Genomic DNA, 12,159 nt, shown 5'->3' with positions numbered 1-12,159 from the left:
AAGGAACGTACCACCTAGGGGGACCCAGCACCACCCTATGTGGGCCCCACCAAAACCTGAGGGGGATGCCTCGTGTGACACAGGTCTGATACCACCCAGCCCTGTCCCAAGATCCATGGCATGGACCACCCTGAGGACCACGGAGCACGGGGGCCACTCACCACGCGGCCGGGTCGTACTCAGCCCAGACCCGGATGAACTCGTCCAGGTGGTGAGGCCCTAGGATGGAAGAGTCCCGTGTAAGGTACTCAAAATTGTCCATGATCACGGCCACAAAGAGGTTCAACATCTGCAGGACAGGAAGGAGAAGGGGTGACATAGAGAGACCTCAGGCTGCTCTCTACCCTAGCCCTTCCCCTCCAGTCAAAGTCTGTGAATTAATAGCAGCATTTGACACAGACCACTGCCTGTGGTCCCGGCAGCAGAGGCCACTCTAACTCAGCCAGAGCCCGTCCAGCCCTGTTCCCCCACAGCCTCCGGGCCTCCACTATACCACCACCCACCCCCAGCTGTAGCAGCCTCCTACCCCTGGGTCTGGGTCCCGCAAACTAACCCGAGCCCCTTCCACTCCCTGCGTCTGCTGCCCTACCCTAATTCATGTCTACGACCCCTCCTGCCGACCTCCCATCACCATCCTCTTCCCTCCTAGGTAGCCTTCAAGGAAAGCAGTGACTTTGGAGTTAGTAGTTTGGACTCTAGAGGCCAAAACCTCAGCTTCTTTTTTTAAAATTAAGCTGAAATTCACATAACACACATTTAATCATTTTGAAGTGTGCAATTCAGGGGCTTTAGTATATTCCCAATATTACACAACCACCTATCTAGTTTCAAAAATCCTTTATCACCCCAGAGAATGCCTTGTTCCACAAGTAGTCACTCGCTTACTCCCCCCCTCCCATTCCCTAGCAATCTCATCGACAGGCTTGTGTGTTTGGGGTGCTCCATATAGAAGGAGTCGTATGATACAGGCTTCTTTCACTCAGCGTGATTCTTCGAGGCTCATCCATTCATTTGTAGCATGTGTCAGAACTTCATTGCTTTTCAAGGCCGAATAATATTCCACGGTGGGTATACACCAGTGTGTTTATCTACTCATCCGTTGATGGTCCATTGATGGACATGTGGGTTGTTTCCACCTTTGGGCTGAACTGTTTTCCACAGAAGTTGCTGCATTTAACATTCCTACCACAATGTGCAAGAGTTACTATTTCTCTACATCCTTGCCAATGCTGGTTATTTGCCATTGAAAAAAATTATTATTGCTACAGCCATCCTACTGATTGTGAAGCAAATGTGTGGTTTTGAGTTTCCTTAAGGCCCAAAGATGATGAATATCTTCATGTGCTTATTGGCCGCTTTGTATATCTTCTTGGCAAAAATGTCTGTTCTGATTCTTTGCCCATTTCTTATACGGTTGTCTTTTGTAGTTCAGTTCTAAGAGTTCTTTATGTGTTTTGGATATTATCTCCTTATAAAATATGTGGTTAGTAAATATTTTCTCCCATTCCGTAGATTGTATTTTCACATTTTTTATTTTATTTTTTTAAAGATTTTATTTATTTATTTATCTGACAGAGAGACAGCCAGCGAGAGAGAGAACACAAGCAGGGGGAGTGGGAGACAAAGAAGCAGGCTCCCAGTGGAGCAGGGAGCCCAATGCGGGGCTCGATCCCAGGACTCTGAGATCACACCCCGAGCCAAAGGCAGACGCTTAATGACCGAGCCACCCAGGTGCCCTGTATTTTCACATTTTTTATAATCCCCTTTGACACACAAAAGGGTTTAATTTTGAGGAGTCTAATCTATTTTTTTCTTTTGTTGCTTGTGATTTTGGTGTCGAATCTAAGAACCCTTTGACAAATCCAAGATCGTGAAGGTCTGCCCCCTATGCTTTCTTCTAAGAGTTTTGTAGTGTTAGTTCTTAATATTTAGCTCTTTCATCAATTCTGGGTTCACTTTTGTATATGGGGTGAAGCAGGGGTCATCTTTATGTTTTTTGCATGTGGACATCCAGTCATCTCTTCACCATGTCCTAAAGAAACTATTCTTTCCATACTGAACAGTTTTGGCGCCCTTGTCAAAAATCAATTGTCCATAGATGATATGGATTTGTTTCTGGAATCTCCATCCCACTCCATTGGTCTATCCTTATGCCAATACCACATTACCCCTGCATCAGCCTTATTAAGGTATACATAACTGACATAATTATAAGATACTTAAAGTGTCATATTGTGGTGTATATACATACATACACATTGTGAAAGCATTCCTACCATCTAGTTAAAATTAACACATCCATCACATTTTTTTTGGTAGAACATTTACATTCTACCCTCTTAGAAAGTCTGAATTATACAATACAATGTTATCAACTATGGTCACCATGTTTTACTTTACATCCTCAGACTTCATTCATATTATAGCTAAAAGTGTGTGCCCTTTTACCAACTTCTCCCTATTTCCCTAACTGTCTAGTCCATGGCAATAACTCTTCTACTCTTGTTTCTATGGTTCGACTTCTAAAAGAAAATTCCACATGTAAGTTATACATGTAGTGTTTGTCTTTTTCTGTCTGGCCTTTTTCACCTAGCATAATGCCCTCAAGATCCATCCATGTTGTCACATATGACAGAAGGATTTCCTTCTTTCCCATGGCTGAAAAATACAGATGTGTGTGTGTGTGTGTGTGTGTGTGTGTGTGTGTATACTCACACACACACACCACATCTTCCTTATCTAGTCACCTGTCGACGGACACTTGGGTCGGCTCCGTATCTCGGCTCTCGTGAGTAATGCCACGCTGAACATGAGCACGAATATCTCTCTTCGATATCCTGTTTTCATTTCATTTGGATGTATATGCAGAAGTGGGATTGCTGGATCATATTCTAGCTCCATTTTTAATTTTTTGAGGAACATCTATACTGGTTTCCATAGTGACTGCACCAATTTACGTTCCTACTGACAGTGCACAGGGTTTCCCTTTGCTCCACATCTTCGCCAACACTTGCTATGTCTTGTCTTCTTCGCAACAGGCCATTCTAAATGTGTGGGGTGACAGGTCTGTGGTTTTGATTTGCGTTTCCCTGACAATGAGTGATGCTGAGCACCTTTTCACGTACCTGTTGCTCATCTGAATGTCTTCTCCGGAAAAGTGTCTCTTCGGCCACATTGTTTTGACTCGTGGTACTTTTACAGTAAATTTTGAAATAGGGAAATGTGAGTTCTCTCACTTGGTCTTTAATCTGTAAGATTTTGTTGTTGTTGTTGCTGTTATTTGGGGCTCCTTGCCATTCCATAGGAATTTGAGGGTCAGCTTTTCCATTCCTGTAGAAAGGCCACTGGAGCTGACAGGGGTCATACTGAATCTGGAGTTCACTTTGTGGGGACATTCCCACATTACCAATATTAAGTCTTCTGATCCATGGACATGCACATCTTTCCATTTCATTAGGTCTTCTCTAACTTATCTTAGCAATATTTTACAGTTTTCACTGTACAAGTTTTCATCTCCATGGGTACTTATCTGTTCCTAGGTATTTATCCCTTTCGATGCTGCTGGAAATAGAATTCTTTCCTTAATTTCCTTTTCAGGGTGTTTACTGCTGGTGCATAGAAACATAACTGATTTTTGTGTGTTGATTTTGTTCCCTGACACTTTGATTAACTCATTTATTAGTTTTCGTAGTGTGTGTATGTGCGTGTCTTCTTCAGGACGTTCTACATAGGGAGGAATACCATCTGCAAACAGAGAGAGCCTTACTTCTTCCTTTCCAGTCTGGATGCTCTTTATTTATTTTCTTGCCTCACTGCTCTAACTAGGACTTCCAATACAACGTTGAGCAGAAGTGATTAAAAAAATAAAAAAAAGTGGGCATCTTCGTCTGGTTCCTGATATCTGGGGGGAAAGTTTGTAGTCTTTTACCACTGAGTATAATGTCAACTGTAGGTTTTTCATAAATGCCCTTCACCATGTTACGGAAGTTCCCTCCTATTCCGAGTTTGCTAAGTGTTTTTGTCATGAAAGGGTGTTGAATTTTGTCAAATGCTTTTCTGCATCTATTGAGATAATCATGTGGGTTTTTTTCCTCATCACACTGGTTAACTTCTGAATGTTGAAAATGCATTCTTGCACTCCTGGGATAAACTCCATTGGATCATGGCATATAACCCTTTTAATGTGTTGTTGGGATTAGTTTGTTAGTATCTTGTTCAGGGTTTTTACTGTATATTTATCAGGGACATCAGTCTGTAGTTTTCTTTTTCTGTGGCGTCTTTGCCTGCCTGTAGTATTAGGGTAATGGCAGCGTCACAGGGCGTGTTAGGTGTTCCCTCTTCTTCTACTTTTTGAAAGAGTTTGAATAGGGGACGCTCGGGTGGCTCAGTCATTGAAGCGTTCGAGTCTTGATTTCAGCTCAGGTCATGATCTTGGGGTCACGAGATCGAGCCCCATGTGGCTCTGCAACCAGCATGGAGTCTGCTTGAGATTTTCTTTCTCTCCCTCTTCCCCTCCCCCCTTTTAAAAAACGGAAAGAGTTTGAATAGGATTTGTGTTAGTTCTTTTTTAGTACCATTTTCTAAATTGCAGGGAAATATACAAAGCACAAAGCTTACAACTTAGCCACTTGTAAGTGCACCGTTCAGCAGCATCACGCACACGGACGCCGCTGTGGAATCAAGCCCACCCTCCAACTCCAGAACCCTTCGCTCTCCCACAACTGAAACCCTGCCCCCATTACACACGAACTCCCACCACCTCCCCCAGGCCCTGGCGCCCACCACCCTGCTCTCTGTGTCTATGAACTTCACTACTCTAGGGGCCTCAGAGAGGTGAGACCATACAGTTAGTTTTCCTGTTGTCACTGGTCTATTTCACTTAGCATAATGACTGCACGGTTCATTCATATCGTAGCGTGGGTCAGAAATGCCTCTCCTTTTAAGGCTGAATGATACTCCCTTACATGTTCACGCCACATTTTGTGTACCAATCCCTTGTTGATGGGCACTTTGGTTGCTTTTATCTTCTGGCCGTCGTGAATAATGCTGCTATGAACGTAGGTGTACAAATATTTATTCAAGTCCCTGCCTTCAATTCTGGCATATGCCCAGAAGTGGATTTGCTGGATCATACTGTAATTCTATTTTTAATTTATTGAGGAACCACCATACTGTCTTCCACAGCTGCTGCACCATTTCACATTCCCACTGGCAGTGATGAGGGCTTGTTTCTCCAGCACCCCAGCAAACAGCAGGTGCAGCTTTCGCTCTCTTTTTCTCTCATGTCCGTGTTTAATCATCAGTCATGTTGGCTTTGCCTTTAAAACGTAGCTCAACTCTCTTCATCCCCGCCCTTCCCTAGGCACTGGCACCTCCAATCATCGCCCCGACCGCTCTTCAGCCTCTCCTGACCAGAAGCCAGAGCAAGGTTTTAAAATGTCAACCAGATTGTGTCACGCTCCTGCTTAAAGTTTCCCAGAGGCGTCTGCTGACTTGGGATAAAATCCACGCTCCTAGGACTTAGTCCACTGACTTCCCCAACCACCAGTTTCCTGAGGCTCGTCCACCCCAGGCACGCCAGCTGGAGTGCTGCTTCTTTGTATCTCATCACCATGGCAGAGGCTAAAGACCAAAGGACAGCTGTCCCATGGAAATTTAAAACCCTTTCTGAGAAGGAAAGGCAAGTCTCACAGGAGCTCATTACTGAGTGGGTCCTTTTAGAGGTCATCATCTCCGAGGAAACAGGACCATCGACACAGAATCAGCTTGCAATGTGACATGAATCAGTATCAGGGATCAGTGAGAGATGTAGGGAGACCGGGGATGGACTGAGACAGGTGGACACATGGGCACAATGACCAGGACTTACCAGAAAGGAGCAAAGGAAGATGAAGGAGACGAAGTAAAAGTAGGCGAAGTCGCTCCCACACTCACTGGCATTGGCGTGCTCGTCGCAGGCTTGGTTGCTGAGACAAGACAGCATGATCTCGTGCCAGGCCTCCCCAGTGGCACTCCTGAGAGGAAGGGAAGAGCCATGAGGGCCACAAAGGAAGGCCCGGACCAGCCTGAGGAGGAATCTCAGAAGAGCTGGCTCAAGTGCACACCCTCTCTGGGATCCCTCCCGCAGAGAACCCACTCAGGTGTGAGGTCTGGGTAAGAGATACCTACTTCTTGAAAAGAATCCTCTGGCATTAGGGTTTCAAACTGATCATTAACTCGGAAAGAACTAGTTACTGAAAATAAGGCTCTGCACCAAAAGTCAGGACCATGGTGAGCACCCCTTCATGGACCTCTGGCACCTCAAAGCCAACACAGCCCTTCCTGCCTCCACCGCGGCATGTGCCATTCCGGCCTTCCTTGCTTCAAGAAATGGTGACTCCATCCCTCCAGTTTCTTAGGCCAAACATGTTGCAGGCATCCCTGGCCCCATTCCTTCTCACCACACCCTATTCATCAGCTCACCTACCTTCAAAACACAGCTAGACTCTTTCCGCTTCTCAACACCCTGGGCTAAGCAACAATCATCTCCCCCGAGCGGCTGCAATATCTTCCTAACGCACCCAATAGCTGAGTGGGTCCACTAAACACAGGTGAGATCAGGTCACTCCTCCTCTCAATGACCCCTCACTCCTTGCAAAAGCCAAACTTCACACAACTGCCCACAGCTTTGTGCCACTTGCGGCCTGCTCTTTCCCAGGTCTCTGCTCAGTCCACTCCAGCCACACCAGCGTCTGCTGTTTCCCAAGAACAACCCCAGCACCCTGAGTGGCCACCCTGAGTGGAGGACCCTTCCTCATGGACTTTTGTCCCTGGGTATGCGGACAGCACGAGAGCCAGCTGTGCACTAGACTTGCAGGCAGACCAGAGGCCTGGGTCCTCCCCCACTTGGTGCGCCTGTGTGGCTGGCCAGCTCTGCGCACAAGCTGAGCCCACTCCCCATTAACAGTGGCTCGGAGTAGGGGGCTCTTCTTGCAGGGCAGCTGTCCTGTGCCAGGCCTGACTAATACTGGTGCTCACACGTGACACAGAGATCAGGAAGGAAAAGAGATCTTCGAGAACAAAGACTTAAAACTAGCAGGATTCATAGGCCTGCCTCAACTCTTATAGCACGAGGCAGGACATTACTAAATGAAGAGATGAAATGAACATAATAGCTAAAGTCCAGAGAAATGATGTCATTCAGAGAAAGTGTAGCCTAACGATACTTGTCCATCTGATTAAAAAAACAAGAGTCAGACAACTCTCCAGGAAGCTTAGCAAAGCAGATTGGTCTGATCTCCCTGCATAGAAGGAAGAACTTCCACGGGCCCTGGAATGCATCTGCCTGAGATTAACTGTGTTGGGCAACCCCCAGCACAGGCCTTACAAGCAGCCTGATGCATTTGCATAAATAAACACGCATGTGGGGCCCTGAAGAAGGAGCCCCAGGCAGGGTCTTACGTCAGCACCCCTCCTCCACAAGTCCCTACAAAGAGCGCCTTTCTTCCCTCCTAAGGTCATGGTGGTGGGCTTGCCTTAGTGAAGGAGACTCTGGAGGCAGTGAGACATTCACCCCTCTCCCCTCTGCCCCCAAACCAGGGTGGTCAACAGCCCCCAGTCTGCAGAGAGCACGCCACGTCTCAGAGCAGCAGCTGGCACTGAGCCCCCTCGAGCTCACCTTCACAGGCAGGCGTCTGAGCCAGAAGCAAGCCACTCTGGGGCTTGACTTGGAGCCTCGAGCCCAGGGAATTGCAGTCCCGTGAGCCGTGGGGGCAGGTGGAGGCACACTCACCCCAGCGGGTCTGGCCAGGTGAGCTCCTTGGGTCACTGAGCAGCACACTCGGTGTCCACAGCAGTTCCCATTGCCCTGCTTCCCCCTGAGCCCACAGACCCCTGAAGTCAACCAGGTGAGCAGATGGGAGCTGATGGCCAGCACACTGTAAAAGGCCCTGCCGAACACCTGTCCTCCCAGACCTTTGGCTGCACCCTCACTAGAGGCCTTTTGGACGCCACCGGGGATCAGAGCTGAGGTGGTCAAGGCCAGCCTCACCTGGGGCTCTCAGGTTGACCTCCCTCAGGGGTTTCCCTTCCATCTGTCCCTCAGCCCAGGAGCCCTTAGGGAAGGAGAGCAGAAAGAGGGGAGAAGAAGCTGGGAGGGCCCACTGAGGGGAAGCTAGCACGAGCCCGGGGTCAGAGGGGGGTGGCCCTCTGGGTCAGCACACACCCTGTTCCTCCTGAACGAAGGAACCTCTGAGCCAAAACAACACACCTGAACAAGAGCATCAAAGCCTGTAAAAACGTCCGGAAGTTGTTGTGCCGGTTGATGCTGGTGTCATCATCCAGGGCGATATTTCCAAAAACCTGAAATGAGAAAGAAGGCTGCAGGCTGATGCTGTTGGGTCCTCAGGAGCTGTGGCCAGGCAGAAGTGGGTGTGTGCACGTGAGGACACACAAGGCACAGGACCCTTAGCCACCACCACTGCGGCAGGTGCTGGAGGGGCCAGTAGTTGCGGCAGTATCTGTGCATTCCCAGGGCAGAGTAAACCTCTCCAGCGCCAACCACGTCATGCCCCACCCTGCTCGGCATGCCCACAGGTGCAAGCCTGCATGCCTAGTACAAACGGGACCCGTAGCTGAGTTTCCACGGGCTGTGCTATACATACGACAGGAAGCATTTGAAAGTTCATTCTGTCATCAGTGACTCTGAAGCAGTAATTATATTGGTAATAGCTATGAGATCAACTTGAAAGTTTCTTTTTAAATTTCTGTGCAAATACCACGATGGGCTTTTTATCCGTTTGATTGATTTCTTTTTAGGGTTAGGAGTGCAAACAAGTCAGTAACTGTACGTGGCTTAAAATCTGAAATCTGGCTGAAAAATTTATGAACTATCACATATTCACCAAAATCAAAGTTCAGGGACCCTTACGGTCTTATACATCCACGAAGCAAAGCAGGCAAAAAATATATATTTGCTTTAAATAACATCGGATCTCAGCAAATTTTAAAGTAAGAGAACCTTTTCAATCCCTGAAATAGAGTTCAAAATCAGTTTTCAGCTAACCTTTAAGACAATGGCTTCCCCACTACAATTTAATGTTTGGATCTGTCTCCCACCCCACTGCTGAAAAGCGGCCAGATGCCAAAGACTTAAAACTGGAACACCGTTTTGTGTCTTTCAAATGGTTTTCCAAATAGCTGACAAAGGGTTCTTTGGCAAAATAACAGCAATCCAAACTATCCAAGCTGAATTTGACAGGACAGTGATCTGATAGGATCCTGTGGACTTTTTTTCTTCTGTAACACGTCATTCCCTGTAAAAGATGAGGTCAGTCTCTGGACTAACGGAGTGACCAGCTGGTGCTCTCTCTGCAGGCCGCTCAGCACCAGGCAGATGGGCTCAAAAGCTCCACCCCCACGGGGGCCCAGCACCCAATTAAACATGCCCACCGACACCCTAACAGCCCGATGGGGTTGCACTCAGGAGCACAGCAGTGCATTTTCCCACAGACTGTGGGACTAAGCTTTCCCTAGTGGACTCTGGGTGACGAGCCCCAACTCGTGGTGCCCAACCTCAGTGTCATTATAGGTAGAACAGCCTTTCTGAGAATCAAGTTCATAAAGTGCTTAAAGCGACACCTGCCTCATAGAAATGTTCCCCAGGTGTCAATCTGTCATTGTTACGGGTTGATGGCCCTGATCAGAGCCCTTGTGCCCCAGGACACAGGAGCCCCTTTTGCCCCCGTCCCATCAGGTGTGCCCACCTGCATGCCGATGATGGCGTAGATGAAGAACAGCATGGCGATGAGCAGACACACGTAGGGCAGGGCCTGTGGGCACACAGGGCACGGCAGCTCCAGGAGGGCTGCCCAGCTACCGTGCTCCGGCCTCGTCCGCAGCGCGGACGGGGGCCAGGTCTCTGGGGCCGCTTAGACCCCAGCGACCGCAGATCCACCCCAGTGACCATGCAGCCCCTCTACCAAGTGACCGCCTCGATTCCTTCATCTACGGTCAGTCACAGAACCCACCTCCGCGTCAGTGCGCACCATCAAGGTGTTCTCTGCGTCACTTACAATGTCTTTGTCACCTACAACAGGGTGACGGGTGCCAACAAGGAGCCTCCGGGGCGAGGGGCTGCTCTGGTGGCGGCCACGCCACTGTGCATCCCAGAGGGGAGGGTCAGGGCACGAGGGCCGTGCCTGGGCTTCACCTTGAAGGACTGGACGAAGGTCCACAGCAGGATGCGGATGGTGTAGCCCTGGCGGAGCAGCTTGATGAGTCGGGCGGCACGGAAGAGGCGGAGGAAGCTGAGGTTGATGAAGTTGTTCTGTGGGGAAGAGAGGCTGTTTTCTAACCTGCGGAAACCGGCCTCCTGCAGCTGCAGGCGTGCTGCTCCCACCCACCTCTCCCTGGCTTGCTGTGGTCCCGAGGAAAGGTGGATACAAAGAGAGATTGAACGAAAAGTCACTGGTGTACAGTATAAGCAGCAATCAGCCACCAGAAAACCGTCCAGAAGTAAAGCTTGTCCTGCAAATCATTTCTCATGCAGCAAATCAAAGACACCCCTCCCCCCTAGGCTCCCCTGCACCCGACAGGGAGAGAGAGAGAGAGAGAGAGAGAGAGAGTCTCAGAAGCAGCTCCTTGCTGCCAAGTGGAGCCAGGAGACCAACTGTGGGTGGGCCTCTAACACTGACCGCCTCCTGCAAGACACAGCCAAGCCGTCCAAGTGCCGGGCAGGGCTGCTTCTCCACTGAGAGCCTCTGAAGGGCCCTTCCCTTCTCCACACAGCTGGTGAAGCCCCTGCCTGCCCGGGACCTGGCAGAGGGGCAAACATTTCCTCTGGGGCTGCTCCCGGTGCCTGCAGACGAGTCACCACGGGAAGTGTAAGCGTTGGAGATCCTGCTGCCCACATCACGGAAGCCACTTACGAAATCCGCAAATGGTCTCAACTCCAGAGATCCCGGGATATCTAGCACTGCTCCCTCATCTAAGAGGTTCAAAACAGAGCACAAAAAGAAGGAATAATCTCTGGATTCCACCGATTACCTGGGAGTGAGGCTTCCACCCTGGCCCAGGGGCACCTTGAGTTCCTGGCACAACCCTTTCAGGGAGCATGGCTCTGGACGGTGTCCACGACATGGGGGTGCTTGTGGCCCTGGGCAGCTCCCCACCCTCTGCCTGCTTAGAGACCAGGTGCCCCCACGCAGCCTGAGAGCAGCTTCCTGCCACTTTGGTGTTTTAACATATGCAAGCAGCTCAGGCTGAGACACATCGTATTGCCAGATTCCGTGGTAAAATGAAGAGAAAAGAGAACACAACATGTTGAATGAGAGCAGCAGCAGGAGAGCACGTGCAGGAGGCATGGGGAGCCTGGGGAGAGCTGGCTGCCCTCCCTCCAGGGCTGCCCATCTGGTCTTGGCTGGGATGAGGCATTCAGTGGGGAGGCAGATCTCACTCTTACTTCCAAGGACAGTGGCCCCAACCCAGCCCTTGTCTGCCCCTTTGGTTCCCACCAGGGTGGCTGGAGACTCTAGACTGTGTCTGCTGGGGGGTGAGATGTTGGAGCCATGGGGTGGGAGTCACAAGGTTGGTAGTCACAAGGAGGTGCTGACTGTGGTCTGGATCAGCAAGAAGGCAGAAGTGGACCTCAGGGTGTGACCCTGGAGGGCACACAGGTTTGTCTACAGCTCCCTCACCTGCTTGTGCTGGGGAAAGAGAATCTCAGTGGTACAGGATGGCCAAGAAACATCCACACTTGCCCCGTGGGCCCCAGGGTTCTCAGATGAGCCAGTCACCTCAGGAGGATGGGCACAGAGATGGAAAGGAGACTTTGCCTACAGTGCTGGGAAAGCCTTTGCACAAGACAAGAAAGCAGAGGAAGGGGAGGGAGCTTCCAGGTGCCTGGCCTCCTCAAAGGTCTGCACTTTGAAAGCACTTGCTCAGTTGGGTCTGGAGGGGCCACAACTGTACTAACACAGTCAGCATGTGCCCAGCCCAAGCACTCTGCTCAGGCCACTGGCATGGACAAGAGCATTTCCTGGAGACACTGGGGAAAATATAGGCTCTGGGTGAGAAAGAAGGGAAGCAAGACAAGGGGGAAGGCACTGTCCATCCCCACAGTGCACAAACGCAAAGCTCCACACGTCACCTCCTACTTTTTGTTGAGACTCAAGTTCTCAC

General features: G+C 49.7%; 1 protein-coding gene across 2 annotated transcripts in view; it reads right to left on the bottom strand.

Moving 5' to 3' along the window:
* CACNA1B (calcium voltage-gated channel subunit alpha1 B) overlaps positions 1-12,159 on the bottom strand; it is a 196,642-nt gene that overhangs the window by 24,055 nt on the left and 160,428 nt on the right. For both annotated transcript variants that reach the window (XM_040632311.1, XM_040632313.1), the window contains exons 35-39: positions 10,190-10,306; positions 9,744-9,809; positions 8,249-8,340; positions 5,870-6,014; positions 162-289 (exon numbers count right to left, since the gene is read on the bottom strand). In XM_040632311.1, coding sequence (XP_040488245.1) covers positions 162-289; positions 5,870-6,014; positions 8,249-8,340; positions 9,744-9,809; positions 10,190-10,306 — 548 coding nt within the window. The remainder of the gene's footprint in view (positions 1-161; positions 290-5,869; positions 6,015-8,248; positions 8,341-9,743; positions 9,810-10,189; positions 10,307-12,159) is intronic.

This window comes from Ursus maritimus, unplaced genomic scaffold (assembly GCF_017311325.1).
Source record: "Ursus maritimus isolate PB19 unplaced genomic scaffold, ASM1731132v1 scaffold_17, whole genome shotgun sequence".
Lineage (NCBI taxonomy): Eukaryota > Metazoa > Chordata > Mammalia > Carnivora > Ursidae > Ursus > Ursus maritimus.
The sequence above is the reverse complement of the archived record's forward strand: the minus strand, read 5'-3'. Positions and strand labels throughout refer to the sequence as shown.